At 39.2% G+C, this 19,905-nt stretch overlaps 2 protein-coding genes across 5 annotated transcripts in view; both read right to left on the bottom strand.

Moving 5' to 3' along the window:
• CUNH4orf19 (chromosome unknown C4orf19 homolog) overlaps window positions 1-19,905 on the bottom strand; it is a 174,353-nt gene that overhangs the window by 37,397 nt on the left and 117,051 nt on the right. The gene's annotated exons all lie outside the window — the stretch shown is intronic.
• Window positions 1,389-2,927, bottom strand: LOC107138942 (germ cell-less protein-like 1). Its single transcript, XM_015481747.1, has one exon. The coding sequence runs from the start codon at window positions 2,925-2,927 to the stop codon at window positions 1,389-1,391; it is 1,539 nt and encodes a 512-aa protein (XP_015337233.1).

Raw genomic sequence — 19,905 nt, 5'->3', positions numbered from 1 at the left:
TCATGAAAATGAGATTTACTTTTTGCAAACAGAGCATAAAGGAACATGACAGGAAGGAAATGAAAAATTAAGGCAGACATCAAAGGGTACATCAAGGGCACCTTGAAAGGGACACTTCCTATTACTGTTATCAAAGTACTACCCTAACATTAGTATGAAGATTTGGTATGGACTTTCATTTCTGCTTAAGAAAGAAAAATGAATAGAAGGTCAAGAGTAATTTCTAAACTGGGTGGAAAAGGAAAAAGATGTAATTGGGAAGAGAAATATAAACCCATAAAAAATTCTGGTTTCAAATCAGTAAAATGCTACTCTTGTAGAGTTATTTTTTATTTGTAAATCTTGGTGTAGATTTTTACACTTCTCCAAAGTATATGTTTATTATGTGTATGAATTCTTAAACAGAGTTTTAAATAATTCTTTGACATTCTTTAACCACAGTCACTCAATGAAATGAAACAAGGTGGACATTTGGGAGGGAGCAAGAGAATGACAGTATTTAAATTAGCAGTGACAGTAATTAAATTACCAGTAGTCATGAACCAGTCCACCACCTAGCCCCCACATACAGTTTGAAAAGCAAATGATTCTGAAGAGCAAAGACCATGAGCTTGCTTAAAGAGCACTTTCTGGTGAAAAGATAATTTTTGACGGTGCCACACACAAATATGTATTTAGTAAAAGAATATCCTCATAGAACAAACTGCTTCCTACCACCCAGTCCCAAAGTACGGTTTTATAAATTTTGAAATGACTTTCTGGGATTATTATGCTATGAAAATTAAAGTAAGTTCCAATTTGCATCAAGATGATCTTTCACTGAAGACCAACCAACACAAAGAAGACATCTGTGTAGTCTGCATTGGTACACACAATGGGAAACTACGGAAAGTAAGCAGTGCACTCATTGGCAGGAAATATGGGAAGGGGGGGTGGGCAAGGAATGAAACCAGTGTTGGTGGTGTTAATGAGTGGAGCATGGGAGCTCTAAAAGTGCCAACTGAAAGAGGAGTCAGAATATACCTTCAACATCCACTTAATTGAACTACAGGAAAGCCATGTTTTAAAGAGTTTCACGAAGAATAGAGTAGGTAAAGCTCAGCTTCTCTCTAAAGTCCGTTGGTCTTTGTCTTCTCAGAAATTATGTGGCAGTTGATGGAGGGTAAACCAGGTGGACAGGTTGCCACATTAACAGCACAATTGAGTTCTGGAGGTGATTTGGCTTTGAAATGCATGCTCCTCCTATGCCCCTGTAAACAGTTTCAAGCGTTAGGGCCTACACTTCAATAAAACCTGTGCGCATCATCACAGATCAGCAAGTCCCCTTGTCATAGAGGCAGCTGGCATCTGGGGCACACTGCCCACTCCTGAGCAGAGGGAAGACCTGCTCAGCTTTCTGGGCTTTTGCAAGAGTCCTCACTCTGGGCAGTGCCCCTCTCCCGGGGGATGTACAGGAAGTTACATGCCATGTATAAGGGGAAGACCACATCTTGGTTCTCTAGGTTCACTACCTCTAGTTCTTGATCCTTTCTTAGGGAAAGCATCTGATATTCTGTATCCCTCCTAAAAATGGCTCTTCCATTCCTGTCCAAAGAGACAAGTCGGAGGCGGAATGCAACTTTTCTCTGCCAGAGTAAGCTGACCCCAAGACCACAGGACTTGTTCAGTGCACTGCGACGGAATACAATGCGACGGTTGTTGTAGCACACCACCAGGTCCCAGCCAAAGTTAAAGCCTGCCCACCTCCAGCTGCATTGTTCATCTCTTTGGAGCTGGCCCCCACACCGCATGCTGTTTCCTTGGAGGTCAGACACATAGACATCCACAGGCCCAATCTCCTTTGTCTGCTCAGCCCGAAGAAGTGCTAGCCACTGCTCTTTGTATACCGGGGTCAACCATGCGGCAGGGATCAGTGCATCCTGGTCAATAATGAGTGCGGATGGCAGATCACAGATGATGTAGGCTAGCCGCAGCTGCTGGAACACTGGAATGAAGGCTCTGCCCTGCTCAGTCTCCAGAAAAGGTGCACCTTCTGACTCCCCTCTATGCCTGGCAAACCACGAGTTGGCATCGGGCAGTAATGCTCTTCGGGTGCCCCTCCATGTGGGCTGCAGCTGTAGGAACGTCCACTTTTTCAGTGTGGTGTATATGTCCATCTCCACCTCCATCACCAAGAGATCTGAAGAGGCAATAAGCTCTCTCATGAGATCCAGACTGACTTCCATCAAAAGTTCCTCATTACGCTGGGTCATCAAGTTGTCCAACAGCCACTGGCGGCAAATGGTTCTGATGTCCTGAAGCCCATAGTTCTCGGCTGAGAAGTAGTAGTAGTTGCACACACTCTGGGCACTGACAGTGTCCTTCATGATCTCCCTGCACTGTTGAATTAGCTCGTCCAACTGTAGCATGCTGGCAGTGGCCAGGATGGCAACAACTCGACAGGGAGGGATGATCATGGAATCGCGGTACAAGGAGCCCAAAACTTCATGCAAGGCCTCACGATCAATGTTCTCATCAGGCATCTGTATCTCTATGGTATTCATGTGTGTCTCCCGCCAGGCGCCGCTGAACATGCTAGCAAAGTACCCTGCCTGGCACAGGTAGACCCTGTGTAAGTTCCACTCCTCCCCCAATGCACGGATCTGTATGTCGCTGCCCTCACCCCTCAGGAAGAGCGCCTGGTAAATGGACCTGGACTTGTCCTTGATCCTCTCCCTACGAGGAGCTTTGGCCAGCGGCCCTCCTGGGCTGGTCTTCCGCTTGTGGCCTACCTGACTGGTGGAGAGTTGGGCTTCTTCACCCTCCTCCTCCCCCTGCACCACTGCTGCTTCCATCTCCACTGCCTCCTGCCCATCTCTAACAGCACCTGGCTCTTCTGGGGCACGATCCCGCCTGAGCCACATCATCCGACTGCTTAGTGCCCCCATGGTCTGTGAACCTCAAGGGCCGCGATTGTCCGGGGGGCTGCTGGGAAAACTTACGTCTACCCCAACGTCAACACTGACGCCAAGACAAGCCACGCCCTGCTCTGCCCTCAACCCTATTGAACAAGGGCGCACCCTACCAGGGAGGACCACATTGTGCACCTTCCCTTCAAAAATACTTCCTCTGGGGCTCCCTTCACAGGCTGACACTGGAATACAAGCAATTTTGAAATAAATTTCTCCCATTACTTTCAAGAACACAAGGAGCATTTTCCCTCTAAACACTTAACTTCCTTTGGAGAATTGCCTCTGAGTCCCAGCTTTGTCCTCCAGGCATCTTCGTTTCTTAGTAACTTTTCCAATTACCTCACCACTTGAGTCAGTGAAGCCATTTTCTATGGTAAAGGTGTTAATTATTTTTTGTCCCAAATTCTACTTTGATTTTTAGCTTTTAACAAAACATTTTAATAGTGTTCTCAGCTATAGAGTCTTTTAAACTGTGTGTGTTTCCAAGTCAGATGCTTTGGATTCATGCTTTCATTCTTCACAGACACCCAAACTTCACCTTTGAGGAAGAACTTCAGCTCCGAGAATGCCTTCTATGACTTTTTTCCTTCCAACTGTTTGTACATCTTGAGTCAAAGCCTGTAGCCTTTTTCCTGTTGCTTGTCAAATCCTACGCATTACTCAAGGTGTGAGCTCTGGCTCAAACACCTTTCCTCACATTTTCTAAAACTTCGTCAACAACTATACTTCCATAAGGCCTTAATCAACTCTCTATCCCCATACACCTGCAGTTATTTTTTTTTCTAGCATGCCACTTTGTCACCATTGAAGGACTACATGTGATTTGACCGGCTTCTCAACATCAGGTATGAAGCCTGTCACCTCATACATCTTCAATGAAGGAAAAATTAGGAATGAGTCAAGGAAATGTGAAGTTTTACATATTAAAAGATAATTTGAGCAAACAGCATGTTGCAGAGGAGGTCGGGACTGTGGACAGAAAAGAAAGTGCTAAAATAAAAATATTTTTATGAACTGGTCACACACGATTTATCAAGGAGAGACAATGCTAAGTCATTTAGGGCCCCAGGAAAAGTTGTTTTAGGAGTCCAAAGAAATCTGTGGTCGCAAACCCTCCTAGATCATTTCAGCTTTCCTGGACTAAGAATGTTTCCCCCAAGGACACTTATTGTGTTTTGTGTTGGAAGGCCAAAAATAAATCCCCTTCCTGAAGTCTAAGTCATCATTGCAAAGGGGCTTTGGAAGTGACACAGAAACTATTATGTCAATCAAACACAATATAAGGGTCCTATAAGGGGCACAAGTTCAATTGAATGCAACTTTTGAGAGTGCAACATACTTAGTTTTAGAAGTGAAAGCTATGACTTAGTTACATTGGTAACATTTGTAACTGTGAAAAAAATGTTAGTAGTGTTTGAAAAGGCCTTGTACTGTGTGTGGCCTTAGTACATGCAGAGGCATGTAGGCAAGATGTGATCTTCCCCATAGAGATGGCATGTAACTTCCTGTACATCCTCTTAAGAGAGTGGACCTCTGCAAAAGTTTTGAGAGCTGAGCAGCTGTTCCTTGGGGTCAGATTGGCTAGCATGCTTGAGATGACAATTGAGACCAACTGAATATGTTTCTCTGTGGTAACCCACAGGTTCATTCAAGTGTGTGGCCCCTAAGCCTTGAGACTGCTTACAGGGGCATATGAGGAGCACATTTTAAAAAACTGTCTATTGGTGAGAAGGGTGTATTGAAACAACCCCATATTAAGGTATTAGAATCTGAGATGTAAAGTCAAGAAGTATTTGTTTTATAAAATTAGGTGCACCAAATTGTGAGGCATAAATATTTTCTATAGTTAATCTTCTTGGTGGATTGTTCCCTTAGCCAATATGATGTGAACTCCTTGTCTCCTAAGATTAATTTTTGAACAAAATCTGCTTTGTCAGATGTGAGAGTAGCTACTACTGTTTGCTTCTGGTCCCTGTTCCCATGGGATATCTATTTCCATCCTTTTAATTTCAGCCTGGAGATGTAATTGCCTGTACAACGAGTCTCTTGCACACACACATTGTTGGGCCTTCTTTCTAAAACCACTCTGCCAGTCTGTCTTTCACCTGGAGAGTTGAGACCATTTCCATTATGAGTCACTGTGAAAGAGCAGTTTAATATTCCCAGACCTTTGATTTACTTCCACTCTTTAATCTGGTCTTGGTTTTCATTACTTCATCTGCTCTTCTAGGGAGCTTTTCCATTCAAAACCTCTGGGGAATGCTTTTAAATTCTTCTCATTTAAAGTGCTTTCCGAAGTGCTGGCTTAGTAGTCATGAATTCTTTCAGTTTACGATTATCTTAGGAAGTCCTTGCATCTCCTTCAGTCCTGAAGCATAGCTTTTTGGGTTATAGCCATGATGGTTGGCAAGTGTTTTCTGTCAGAACTTGGACTACCTCACTGCAAGCTCCTCTGGATTTCAGAGTCTTAGCAGAGAAGTCAGATCTTTATTGGTTTACCTCTAAATGCCAATATATTATTTTTCTCTTGAGGCTTTGATATTCCCTCCTTTTTTCTGTTAGGCAATTTGATAATGACGTGTCTAAGAAAGTTTTTTTTGTTGTTGTTGTTGTTAATCTTGACTGTATGGGTCCTCTATGAATCATGTATATGAATGTGCATATCATTCTTAAGGTCTGGAAATTTTTCTGTTAATTGCTTCACTGCCAAATTTCTTTTTTTTTATTAGTTGCTCATGACAATACAATGATCTTGACATATCATACATTTGATTCAAATGGGGTATGAATTCTCATTTTCCACGTGTACAGGTTGCTGGATCCCATTGGTCATACGGCCACATATATACATGCAGCAATACTAGTGTCTATTGTATTCTGCTGCCCTTCCTATCCCCCCTCCACTCCCCTCCCATCCCCTCTCTCTACTCAGTCTACTGTGACACCTTTCTCTCTCTTTTTTTTTTCCTTCCCCCTCACATCATCATACATGTATCTTGTATAACGATGAGGGTCTCCTTCCATCTTCCGTGCAATTCCCCTTCTCCCTCCCACTCCCTCCCACCTCTCTTCCTTATATAGTGGTAATCTTCTTCTCATGCTCTTCCTCCCTACTCTATTTTGAGTCACCCCCGCCCCCTTATATCAGAGAAGACATTTGGCATTTGTTTTTTAGGGATTGGCTAACTTCACTTAGCATAATCTGCTCTAATGCCATCCATTTCCCTGTATATGCCATGATCTTGTTATTTTTTAGTGCTGAGTAATATTCCATTGCGTATAAATGCCACATTTTTTATCCATTCATCTATTGAAGGGTATCTAGGTGCCAAATTTCTTAATGCCATTAGCTTGTATCTTCATGCTCTCTTCAATGAAGAGTGATTCTGAATTATGGTCTCTTCTTGTTGTCCCAGAGTTATTCTCCATTCCCCTCACAGTATTTGTTTGTACTTTTTCACTGCTTTCTGCAGTTTCTAAACTGTCTGGAAGTTCTGTTTTCAAAACCTGAAGTTCTGTTTTCTACATAATCTAATCTTTTGTAGACAATTTCAACTGGATTTTTAAACTTCAATTGATTGTATCTTTCATTTCCATGAGTTCTGATTTGTTTCTTTTCAGAATCTCTTTATTGAAGTGGTCTTTTACCTCCTGTATTTTCTCCCTAAATCCACGCCTTAATCTTCCTGTAGCTCATTAATCATTTTAACAACAAGCTTTTTGTATTCTATCTCTGGAGTTTTGCACCTTTATATATCTGTGGTTTCTTTTGTTGCGGGAGTGCATATTTTGGGGGGAGAATTCTTTGTGTGTCTTTGCAAGTTTCTGGAGCTCCTAGCCTTGAACATCTGTTGATGATGTGGGGCTTTGGGGTGAGTTTTCTCATCTCTGTGTAATACATCCTGTTCTGATGGTATACCTCAAGTTTAACACAAAAGCTCAGGGTATTCCGAGTATTAATTTCAATGTCAGTTTGTTGCAAGTAATAATGATAGTTTAAAACCAATCATATAAGACTGATTTTAATAAGATTTTTCAAATTGTTTGCTTGGGATGCTACAAAACACCATGGAATGAATGGCATAAGCAAGAAATAACAAAATATACTTTGTCGTTGTTTTGGCCCTACAAGTCTGAGATCAAAGGGCTGGCAGGCTCGGTTCCTTCTGAAGGAGGAGGTTGGGAAGAAGAATCCATTCCTACATTCTGGTGATTTCCTAGAAATCTTTGGCATTCCTTGACTTGTGGAAGTACCACACTGCTCTGCCTTCATCATATCTTTCACATATTTTTTGGGGGGGGGCATACACAATTTAACCCATAATAATATCATTCCTGCCACATTTTGTTGGCTAAACATATCCCATAGCCCACACAGATTTAAATGGTGGAGAAAAAACAGATACCCCCTCTTGCAAATCTTGCAATGTAATATTTCAAAGATTGTGGATATGAGAAAGCCGTTGATTGCAGCAATTATTGCAATCAATCTACTATAGCATTATCTTAATGATAATATGATTATGACTTCAGTGTAATTTTGGTGGCTGCCCGTCCACTCTATTTGACTGGAGACATAAAGTTATCCTGTATCTCTTGCCTGCGTAAGATTTGTCTATGTAGCTGGGAACTGGGGAAAAAAATCCTAATATCTCTGAATTAAAGAAGGGTCATTATGTTTTGTATCATGTTACATTTATTTCATGGGGAAAAAAAACTAATCACAGTGTCAAATCTAAGTTCCCAGAAAGCTGAAAACATTGCTTTGTGTGCTCTATGAGAGGCCAATTTGTATAGTCTGTATGGACTTTCTTCTATTCCAGATTGTAGTTTGGGTTAACTAATGAAAGACACAATTTTTCTTCTTGTGTTATTGTCCTTTAGCCTGAATTATGATTGTTACTCTTGTCTTTTAGTAGAGAAATTACTTTTTATACCTATAGATAGATTATGGATCCCCAAAACCTGAGTTGAATGTGAGATGGTAGATACTTCTCAATTCTCTACTCAAAATTCGGTGGTCTTCAATTTTGCACACAAATCTTCCCAAATTAAACATTTCTCATATTTTAAATGTTCGTTGATAAACATTTGGAAGAGCCAGGCACAGTGATGGATGCCAAAGACTCAATAGGGTGAGGCAGAAGAATTGCAAGTTCAAAGCCAATCTCAGCAAATTAGTGGGGGCCTAAGAAACTTTTGAGACCTTGTCTCAAAATTAATAATAATAATAATAATAATAATAATAATAATAATAATATATTTAAAAAGTACTGGGGAAGAAGCTCAGCAGTAATGTGCCCTTGGGTTAAAGTCCAGTACCAAAATAAATAAATAAACGCACAAAATAATTGATTAAAAATCAATATTTGGATTCAAGATACCATACTGATGTAACTCTGCTCATCGAGATAGCATTATATGATTTAGAGGAAGATGAGTGACAATATCTGGGGATCTTAAGTAGTCACCATAAGCCCCTCTACTGATTGTTTGCACTACAGTGATTTGAAGTGTAATCCTAACATTTTTCTGGTCATGAAGGCACTAAAATAAGTAAAGGGGCTTTGTCGGAGGAATGGAAGGTAACACCTAAAAGCAATGATTATCAACCCCTTATATGTATGATGGAAGGTGACTGTGTATAAGCTGCCAATCAATACCTACTTTTGCTTATTATCCCTCTGCTTCCAAGGGTTCTGTATTTGCAGATTCAACCAACTGTGGATGGAAAATACATAGAAAAAAGTTTCATGTTAAAAAAATATTTTTTCTAAAGTAAACTGTGTGACAGTGTATAATAGGCATGCAATTGCTAATTATTTCTATGACTCTAATAGCTCAGGGGGAAGGTGGGTGCAGACAAATTAATATAGTACAGGTTGTACTGGTTAATCATTCACAATTGTATATTAAATAGAATTTAATGAAGGGATTACAAAGAATGAAAATACACAGAGAAAAATCTAAGTAAAGATTGAAGCATGTGGGTGGGAGAGGGAAGGGTAACAGAAGATAAACAGGAAAAATAAATTGGACACCAAAGAGGAAGCTGAAATGGAACAGTTGTATGTAGGAGACAGTAGGTTTAAATTAATATTAATCAGTTAATAGGTTAATTGTCATTCAGTGGTTCAGACTAATTATTGCTGAAGTTTCTGTGATAGAGTCCTTTATGGGTGGAGTTTCAAACTTCAGAAACTGTCCGTTTTGGGGAGATCATTTAAAAGCAAACGTAAAAGGACACTGAAAATTAGTACAGCCACTTTACCTTGAAAAGCAATATGGAGATTCCTCAAAACTCTAGGAATGGACCAACCATATGACCTCGATATCTCATTAATTGTTTTGTTTTTGTTTTTTGTTTTGTTTTTTATCCAAAAGTACAAAAATCAAAATACTGATATAGGCAACCTCAATGTTTATAGCAGTTCAATTCACAATAGCCAAGTTATAGAACCAGTGCAGGTGCCCATCAACTAATGAATGGATAAATAAAATGTGTTCCACATAGTGAATGGAAGTTGACACATCCACAAAGGACAATGACATTGAACATCATGTGCTGTTAAATGGATGGGACTGATGGAATTGGGGAACATCATGCTAAATGAAATAAGCCATGCCAAGAAGTCAAGGATCAGATGTTTTCTGTCATATGTGGAAGCTAGATCAAACTAAAGGTAAAAAGGGGGCCCCTATGAAAACAGAAAGGAGACTAATAAAGTACAGGAAGAGAACTTAGGGGGAAGGAAGAGGGCCAGGAAGAGAGAAACTACAAATTTTAATTGACCATATTATGCTGTGTACATATACAAATATACCATGGTGATTTTTAATTTTGTGTATACCTATAAAGCATCAATTTTAGAAACAAAGAAAATCAGTAGAATAGAGGATTGGGAACAAAGGGAGGGAGAAGTAGAAGGAAAGAGAAAGTGTCTGGGTACTGACATGGAGCAAATTATACTGCATTCATGTGTGATAAATTCAAAATGAACCCCACTGTTGGGTATAACTGTAAAGCACTAATGAAAATATCTTTAAAAGAAAATAAAACAGATCTCATTCGATTTCATCCCTGGCCCAATTCAGACACCTTTTTTAACTTGAGATTATAAACAGAATCAAAACCTCACCTGTTCTGGAGATGAGAATGGGAATTAAATTGCTTTTCTCTCTCAGAATAGCTCTGTTGTTCTGTCCAGGGGTGAGTGTCACACTGTCAGGAAAATTGGTCAGCACCTTCATCTGCTTTGTCTATAGACTGATCTGGCTCAAATTTCAGATCTCATTTTGCAGGTCCCTGTCCCTGTGCTATGCTTAGGAGTGAGGGCAAGACTTCCCATCGAGTCCTGCTGAGAACGAGATTCTTGCCCTCTGTTATTGTACAGATCAGTTGTCAATTTCAGATGGAAGCTACCTTTGTTTCTCCCTACTCTGCAAGGTCCAAGCAGGGTACCAGTCTCTCTTCTATGCTCACGTTGGCTGTAAACACCAACCATCCAAGAAAACATACAGCCTAAGTGGTTGCTTGGTCTTGGACCAAACTTTCCTTCCTACCCCTTATAAGTGTATTGTTGTGTGTATTGGACTTTTATGTTATCCTCCGTTTCTCTGACATTTATTCTCATTTCTTTGTCTCTTATGTATGGATAATTGTTGAAAATAAAGCTCCTAAAGGGCTTGATTGCTGGAGAATCCTACTCCTTCTTTGTAAAATACCCTCACCAGTTTTGTTCTATTTTCTAAACGATTTCTGTTTGAACCTTCATGCATGAGGTTTAAGTGACTGACAGACCAAAATTATAGATAGGTGTGGTGGCACAGGAATGTTTTCCCAGGGATTCTGGAGGCTGATGCAGGAAGATCCCAGATTCCAGGCCAGGCTTGACAACTTAGTGAGACCCTGTCTCACAATTAAAACTAAAAAAGGGCTGGGCATCTAGCTCAGTGGTTGAGTGTTCCTGGGTTCAGTTCTGAGTTCTTTCTCCCAAAAAATTAAAAATTAGAATTACAACATCGGCCTATTGTGAAGTTGACAGTGTACTCATTTTCCCACATAAGTGTTTTACTTTTTTATGTTGTCATATTACTTATTTGCATCATTTTATCTGCACTTGAAAAAAAAAGAATATTTTTGGGCTGGGGATGTGGCTCAAGCGGTAACGTGCTTACCTGGCATGTGCGGGGCGCTGGGTTCTATCCTCAGCATCCATAAAATAAAATAAAGATGTTGTGTCCACCAAAAACTAAAAAATAAATATTAAAAATTTCTCTCTCTCTCTCTTTCTCTCTCTCTCTCTCTCTCTCTCTCTCTCTTGAAAAATGAATGCTTTCTCTTTGGTCTAGCATAAATTTTTTGAGCTTTCTTTTTTGTTTCATTCTCTTCCCTTTTTCCTTCTCTGAGTGAATATTTTCAGATGACCTGCATTTAAATTTACCGATTCTTTCTCATGATTGATCAAGATTTTCTATTACATTCTGCATTTCACTCCTTGTAATGTTCAGTTCCAGAATTGTCTTTTTCTTTTACTTCTGGCAATTTATCTTCTTCCTTTAGAAGTTTTGTGTTTTCTTGATTGACCTTAATCCTCATGTCTGTGCTTTGGAGTTTGTAACATCTGAAGAATTATGGAAATTTCCCAGTCTTTACAGAATGGCTTTTTCTAACAATGCCCTTCAGCAGCCAGAGATTCTGGGTGTCTCATATGCTATGGTCGAAGGGTGTCCTTGCTTAAAGAATCCTCTGTCAGGCTGCCCTGGTTTCTATATTTCATGTGAGCAGGACTGTTGCTCCTTCCGAGGTATAGTTTTTGAAACCTGGTTCCACTAGAGTAGACTACTGGTCAAGCCCATCGGGTGGATATGGACACTGGGTGTTTGAGTTGGGGTCCTGGGTCCTGTGTCCATGAAGGCTTTCTTCACAAAGCTTAGCCTGGCTCTTTGCTGAACATTGTTCTTGAGTATCCTGGGACTGGCCTTGAAGTTTTCTGCCTAAACAAAAGCCTTGCGCCAGACACTAAAGGTGTCTGCTCCTGGACACTGGTGCTACTGGAGACTAAAGGCAGAGCATCCTATCTGGAACTTGGGAGCTTAAGGCTACAGGGCCAGTGTAGAGCCAGGATGGCGTATGTCATCTGATGGTTTGGATCATTGTGATTGACCTGGTGCCTGGATCCACTGAACCTGGACTAGTACCTTGGACATTGAGATACTGATTCTGTGGGAGCTGTCCTTGCACTTGGGTCCATGAGGGCTGGCCTGGAGCCTGCAACCCGTGTGGGTGGTCTGGTTATGTCATTCACTGTGGGGGACCTGCCAGATGATTAGAGCTGCGGAGGCTGACTTGGTGTCGGGGAATGACTGAACCCTTCAGAGATGAGGACCTTCTGGTGTAGGGGGCAGTTCAGAGCAAAGGAACACTGAGGCCGATCATTCCCTGGTGAGGCCTTAGAGCTTTGGTCTGTGGCCGATGGTCCAGGGCTGTGACGAGCACAAAATGCAAGGCCACAGGGGCCAATGGGTGCTCTGTTTTCCTGGTATCTGGAGTTTCTGGCCTCACTCTGTGGTGGGAATGGATACCATGTATGTCAGGCAGGGCTGGAGCATTAGGTCCTGGGACCTAGCCTATCTCTGGGGTGTGCCTATAAAGGCTCAGTCTGCATATACTGGCCTTAACCCTGGAGCTCTGGAAGACTGCCTGGCTCTCAGTTCTACTGCTAGAGGCATGGTTTGGGGGTGCAAGGCAAAGGCCAATGCTCATTGCCTCTTACTTAGCCAACGAGAAGGTGTGTCTCTGCACAATGTGCTGACTGGGGTTTGCCAAAAAATAATGCAAATAATACAAAGTCTCACCCTTGCCCTCTTCAATGCATTGCCTCCCATTTCTGTGCTACTGCCACATGCAAAAATCCTTCCAGTATCTTTGAAAACAGTTCTGGGACTATCTTTATGAGTGATGTTTCCATGGAGAGATAAGAACTGGTAAGTCCCATTCCACCAAAGGGGAAAAAGGGGAAAGGGGGAGGGAGGGGAAGGGCGGGGGCATAAGGTAGGAAAGATGGTGGAATGTGATGATCATCATCACCCTAAGTACATGTATGAAGACAAGAAGGATGTGACTCTATTTTGTGTACAGAGATATGACAATTTGTGCTCTATATGTATAATATGAATTGTAATGCATTCTGCTGTCATATATAACAAATTAAATTTTAAAAAAATAAATCATTCCGTGAAATAAGAAAATCTGTGGAGAAAACAGGAGACCAATATGTGAATGATTTGGAATATCATTAAAGAAATAAAAACATATATTTAAAAAATGACTAAATGGAAATCCTGAAATTCACAATAAAACAGCAAAAATTAAAATATCACCACTGGATTTCAACAGCAAGTTTGAGCAAAAAGAATAAAGGATGAGTGAATGTGTATAAAGAACAATTTTAATATTCAATTCTGAATAACAGAAAACAAAAAATGAAGAAGAAAAATTAAGGACAGAGCCCAAGGGGCCTGTAAAGCATCATGAAGTGAATGACTGTACACATGAACAGAAGAATAGAGGGACAAGGGAAGATAATGAGTATTTGAAGAAACGGTGGATGAACACCCAAAACTTGAAGAAAGATGTGCAACTACAAATCCAAGAAGCTCAATAAGTGCCCAGTGGGATATAATCAAAAGGATTTAGACTGGTCCATATTATATAGTTAAGCTGTAGATGAAGAAGAGCAAAAGGAGAATCTTGAAAGTAGCAAGACGATGCTGACTATCCGGGTAAAGGATATCCTCAGAAAATTAAGATCTAAGTTTGATCAGGAACCACAAAAGCAGTGGAATGCCATACTTCAAATGGTAAAAGAAAAACTTGCTGTTAGAGGATTCTATAAGTAACAACACTGTCTTTAAAAATCAAAGAGAAATGAAGACATTCCCTGGTGAGCAAAACACTGAGGAAGATCTGTCATACAGAAATGCTAAGAGGAGTCCCAAAGGCTGAAGTTAAATGAGAAAGTATTTCAAATTTTTTTTAAAAAAAAATGAAGATTACAAGTAAAACTATGTAGCTAAAAATAAAAACTGTAACAAACATGTTTTTTTCATGAGAAAATGCTTTTTGTTTGCTCCATGATTTGGAACACAAAAGTATAGAACACTAATTATATAAGTATGTTAATAAACACACGGTCTATGAATATGGACTTGATGGGAATAAGAAAAGAATTGAGACAGCTGTTTAGGAGCATACATTTTATGTGCTATCGAAAATGATCATGTATCAATTCAAACGAACTAATTAATAAGTTGGGATGATATTAGTAAACATTAATACAGCTACTTAGAATATACTGGAAAATATACAGAGACAAAAGTTAGGATAAAGTCAAAGTGGTACAGTAGAAAAACCAGCTATGCAAAAAATAAGACACTGTTGGGGATATACATGAATGAAAACTAGATGATACAAATGGCCAAATGACAGAAGTGCAGGAATTCCTTATCAATAATCACCTTAAATATATTGGCATTGAGCTCATCAATTCAAAATCCTAGATATACAGAATGATTTCAAGAAAAAAAAATAAAAGTATAATTGAGACATGATCCAACTCTATGCTGTATGTAAGAAAATTCTGTTTTAGATCCAAACACTTCAACATAGGTTCAACACAGATTGAACATGGAAAGATGGAGAAAAGGAATTGCATTGAAATATTTTTAAAAAGACACCTGGGGGTGCCACCATTAATTTTAATTTTTAACTTTTTAAAAATTTGTTCATTGTAGTTATACACGACAGTAGAATACATTTTGACATAACACACATACATGGAGTATATCTTCCCTCTCTTGTGGTTGTACATGATATGGATTTATACTGGTTGTGATTTCACACATGAACATAGGAAAGTTATGTCCAACCAATTCAACTGTCTTTCCCATTTCCATTCCCTCATCCCCACTGTTCTCCCCTCTCCAATCCAGTGAACCTCCATCCCCCTGACCTTTTGAGAGCCACCATCCAAATGTCAGAGAAAACCCTCAGTCTTTGGTTTGTTGGGATTGGCATATTTCACTTAGCATGATGGCTTCCAGTTCCATTCATTTACTGACAAATGCTATAACTTAATTTTTCTTTATGTCCAAGTAATGTTAAAATTTTCATATGTACCACATTTTCTTTATCCATTCATCTATTGAAGGACACCTGGGTTGGTTCCGTGGGACAGCTATCATGAATTGAGCTGCTATGAACATTGATGTGGGTGTATCACTAGAGTAGGCTGATTTTTAGTCCCTTGGTTATATCTCATACTAGACAAAGGCACCATAAACATATATTGGAGAAAAGATAGCCTCTTCACCAAACAGTGCTGGGTACACTGGAAATCCATATGTAATAAAATGAAATTAGACCCCTCTCTCTCACCCACCACAAATATCAACTCTAAATGGATCAAAACCTAGGCATTAGACCAGAGAACCCCTATGCCTACTAGAAGAAAAAGTAGGCCCGATTCTCCATCATGTCAGCTTACGAACCAAATTCCTCAACAAGCCTCAGAAAGCACAAGAAGTAAAACCAAAAATCAATAAATGGGATTGTATCAAACTAAAAATATTCCTCATGGCAAAGGAAACAATCACAAATGTGAAGAGAGGGCCTACAGAATGGGAGAAAACATTTGCCACTTGCACCTCAGGTACAACATTTATCTCCAGGACATATAAAGAACTCAAAACACTTAAAACAAACAAAAAAACCACCACCACCACCAACAACAACAACAACAAAAAAACAAATAACCCCATAAATAAATGACCTAAATAAATCAACAGAAAATTCACAGAAGAATAAATACAACTGATCAATCAATCAATAAATATATGAAATAATATACAGCATCAAGAAAAATGCAAGATAAAACTGCACTGAGATTTCATCTCACTCCAGTCATAATGGCAATTATCAGGAATACGTGTAACAATAAATGTTGGAAAGGATGTGGGGGGAAAGCTACCCTCATATGTTGCTGATAGGAGTGCAAATTGGTGCAACCACTCTGTAAAGTGGTATGGAGATTCCTCAGAAAACTTGACCCATTTATCCCACTCCTCAGCATATAACCAAAGGACCATCTGCCACCATTAATTTCAAAAGATGTTGGCTTTAAGTGAAAATTGTGACAGAAGAAGGGTATGCATATAACGTTCAATTCATCAAAAGAGGAAAACAATTTTAATATGTAGGCCACATGCAACACTACCAGAATCAAGTGGGCAGAACTTTAGGGAAAACACAGCATTCTTCAACAGAGGCTAGAGAATTCCACATCCTACTTTAACTAATGCATGAAACCCTATAGCGAGGATCTGTAAGTAAATAGAGCACTTGGACACACCAAAACACCCACAAAGCAAGGCCTCAACAGAAGCATAAAGAACATTGCATCCAATGAGAAAAGAATAAAAACTAAGTTTGGGGGCTGGGGCTGGGCTCAGCGGTAGCACACTTGCCTGGCATGTGTGAGGGATTGGGTTCTATTCTCAGCACCATGTATAAATGAATTTAAAAAAAAAAAAGTTTAATCACATGGAACATTCACCACAATATACCCTGATGGGGCCATGAAAATTTCTCAATACTAAAAATAGTGAAATCATACAAAACCATTTTTTCTGAACACAGTAAAATGAAGCGAAGAAAACAATCACCAAAAGAAATCTCCAAAACTGCTAAATGTGATGAAATAAACAGTGGCTGTGCAAATAAGTAAAGATTAAATAAGGAGGGAAACTAGCAAATACATTCAGAGAATATAAATAAAAATAGGATGAAGCAAAACAACGAGATACTGAGAAAGTAGTGCTCAAACAGAAGTTTGATTTTTTTTTTCTTTTTGTTTGTTTTTATTGATTTTATTCTTTTAAATACAGGACAGCGGAATGCATTACAATTTTTATTACACAAATATAGCACAATTTTTCCTATCTGTATATAAAGTATGTTCACGCCAATCCATGTCTTTATACATGTACTTTGGGATTTTTGGCATTACAATTCTTAATACACATATTTATCACAATTTTTCATATCTCTGTTTGTATATAAAGTAGGTTGACACCCAATTGGTGTTTTCAGATGTGTAGTTTGAAAATAATGTCCATCACATTCCACCATCCTTGCTAATCCCCTGCCTCCTCCCTTCCTTCCCTCCCCTCTTCCCTATCTAGAATTCATCTATTCCTCCCATGTTCCCCCCTCCCTACCCGACTGAGTCAGCCTCCATATATAACATTCGGCATTTGTTTTTTTGGGATTGTCTAACTTCTTTTAGCATTATCTTCTCCAATGCCATCCATTTACCTGCAAATGCCATGATTTTATTCTCTTTTATTGCTGAGTAAAATTCCATTTTGTATACATACCACATTTTAAATCCATTCAGCCACTGAAGGGCATCTAGGTTGGCTTCACAGTTTAGCTATTGTGAATTGGGCTGCTATACATATTGATGTGGCCGTGGCCCTGGAGTGTGCTGTTTTTAAGTCCTCTGGGTATAGGCCGAAGAGAGGGATAGTTGAGTCAAATGGTGGTTCCATTTGCAGATTTCCAAGGAATCTCCATACTGCTTTCCATATTGGCTGCACCAATTTACAGTCCCACCAGCAGTGTATGAGTGTACCTTTTTCCCCACATCCCCTCCAACACTTATTGTTGTTTACGTAATAGCTGCCATTCTCACTGGAGTGAGATGATGTCTTAGAGTAGTTTTCGATTTGCATTTCTCTGATTGCTAGAAGTTTATACCTGTAAGTGCCTACATTAATTTAAAAATGTAGATTTTTATATCCATATTCTAACTCAATACCTTAAAGAAATACAAAAATTAGAGCAAATGCATTTCCAAGGCAACAGAAAGATAAAAATAGTAAAGATCAGAACACAGGTAATATAAAAAAAGAAAGAAAAGGGAAAAAAAAATCAACAACACAATGCTAAGCATTCCCACAAGCAAATGTTGTTTTTTTTTTATTAAAAATCCAGAAAATTGATACAACTTTACATAGAATTACCTAGGAAAAGAGGAGGGGAGGTGCGAATATCAAGTAAGAACTGAACACACTGACATTGCTACAAATTTAAAGATAATATAGATAAGTGGGATGCCACTAAACTTAAAATATTTTGCACAGATAAGGAAATGATTAAAGCATGAAGAGAGAGCATGCAGGATGGAAGTTAACTTGGCCAGTTACATCTCCATTAGGGGATAAGTATACAGAATTTACAAAGAACACAAAAAGCATAACACCAAAAAAATAATAACCCAATAAATAAAAATGCAAAGTAACTAAGGAGACATTTTTCAAACGAAGAAACAAACAAACAAAAAACTGAGAAAATGTTCAATGCATCTAGCAATCAGGTATATGCAAATCAAAACTACACTAAGAATTCATCTCAATCCAGTAGGTATGGCAATATTCAGGGATATGCAGAAAAACTAACTGCTGGTGAGAGTGTGGGGAGAAAGGAACACCTGTACATTGTTGGTGGGACTGCAGACTAGTACAACCAGTCTGGAAAGCAGTATAGGGATTGCTCCAAAAATTAAGGATGGAACTTATATAATACCCTGCTAACCCACTCCCGTGTATTTTCTCCAAAAAAAACTAAAATTGGCAAATTACAGTGATACAGCAACATTCAACATTCATGTTTATAGTAGCAGAATTCACAATAGGTAAGATATAAAATCAACCCAGATGCTCATCAATAGATGAATGAATTTAAAAAATTGTGGCATATATATGTTTATATTCCACAATATCTTATGTTTAATGCTTTCAGTCATATGTGGAAGCTAGATTAAAATAAAGAAATGAGGGAAGGAAAGATAAGATTACATAAAGACCAGTGGGTCGCAAGGCTGAGAAAGGAGGATCACGATTTCAATGACAGCCTCAGCAATGGCAAGGTGGTAAGCGACTCAGAGGGACCCTGACTCTAAATAAAGTACAAAATAGGGCTGGAGATGTGGCTCAGTGGCCGATTGCCCCTGAGTTCAGTTCTCAGTACCAAAAGAAAAATTAAAATTACATAAAGTCCCAAAATTTAATAACCAAGAGGAAGGATATCTAGTTGAGTAGAAGGAGGAGAATGGCGAAGGGGAAGAAGGAGGGGTGGAAAATGGGGAGTGAAAGGGGGGATTTCATGAATAGAATTTGATTTCCGTGCATATATGAGTTTGTTGGCATGAACCCAACTCCTGTGTATAACCATAAATCTCTAATAGTAATAACAACAGAATATGAAGATATGACACGATAGAAACTATACTCAATCTTATACCAGCAGATTATATAGCCGAATGAAAAGGCCAATTCCCTACATGCACACAGATTAGCAAAACTAATACAAATGTAATAGGAAATCTGAGCAAGCCTAAAGCAAAGCAAAATGACAAAAGTGATTGGGTCAATAATCAAAAACCTGTCAACAACACAAAAAAATCTCTGAACCAGCTGGCTTCACAGGTGAGCTCTATCAAAATACAAGAATTAACATGTATTCTTCTCATACTCAATTAAAAGCAGCAGTGAGTGAACAACCAAACCCATTCAATGAGGCCAACAACAAAGGCAAATCAGCACACGAATCTATGCACACCACCTCCTTACCAGCAAATACTAGCACTTTTCAACGTCAAAGCATCCTACAAAGTTACAACAAGCAAAACCATATGATAATGGCACAGGCATAGACTTAGATCAACTGAGTATTATTGAGAGGCAAGATATAATCCCATACATCAATGACATATGAAGTTTGGCATGGGAGCCAATTATGTTCATTGGGTAAAGAAGGTTCTCTACAATAAATGTTTATGGGGGCCTCATGGGGCATGGACATGAACCCCATGCCAGCATTGATCTACTT

This window comes from Marmota marmota, unplaced genomic scaffold (assembly GCF_001458135.2).
Source record: "Marmota marmota marmota unplaced genomic scaffold, marMar, whole genome shotgun sequence".
NCBI lineage: Eukaryota > Metazoa > Chordata > Mammalia > Rodentia > Sciuridae > Marmota > Marmota marmota.
The sequence above is the reverse complement of the archived record's forward strand: the minus strand, read 5'-3'. Positions and strand labels throughout refer to the sequence as shown.

Excerpts from the sequence above, each read along its gene's own strand:
- LOC107138942 (XM_015481747.1), bottom strand. The coding sequence starts at position 2,927 with ATGGGGGCACTAAGCAGTCGGATGATGTGGCTCAGGCGGGATCGTGCC.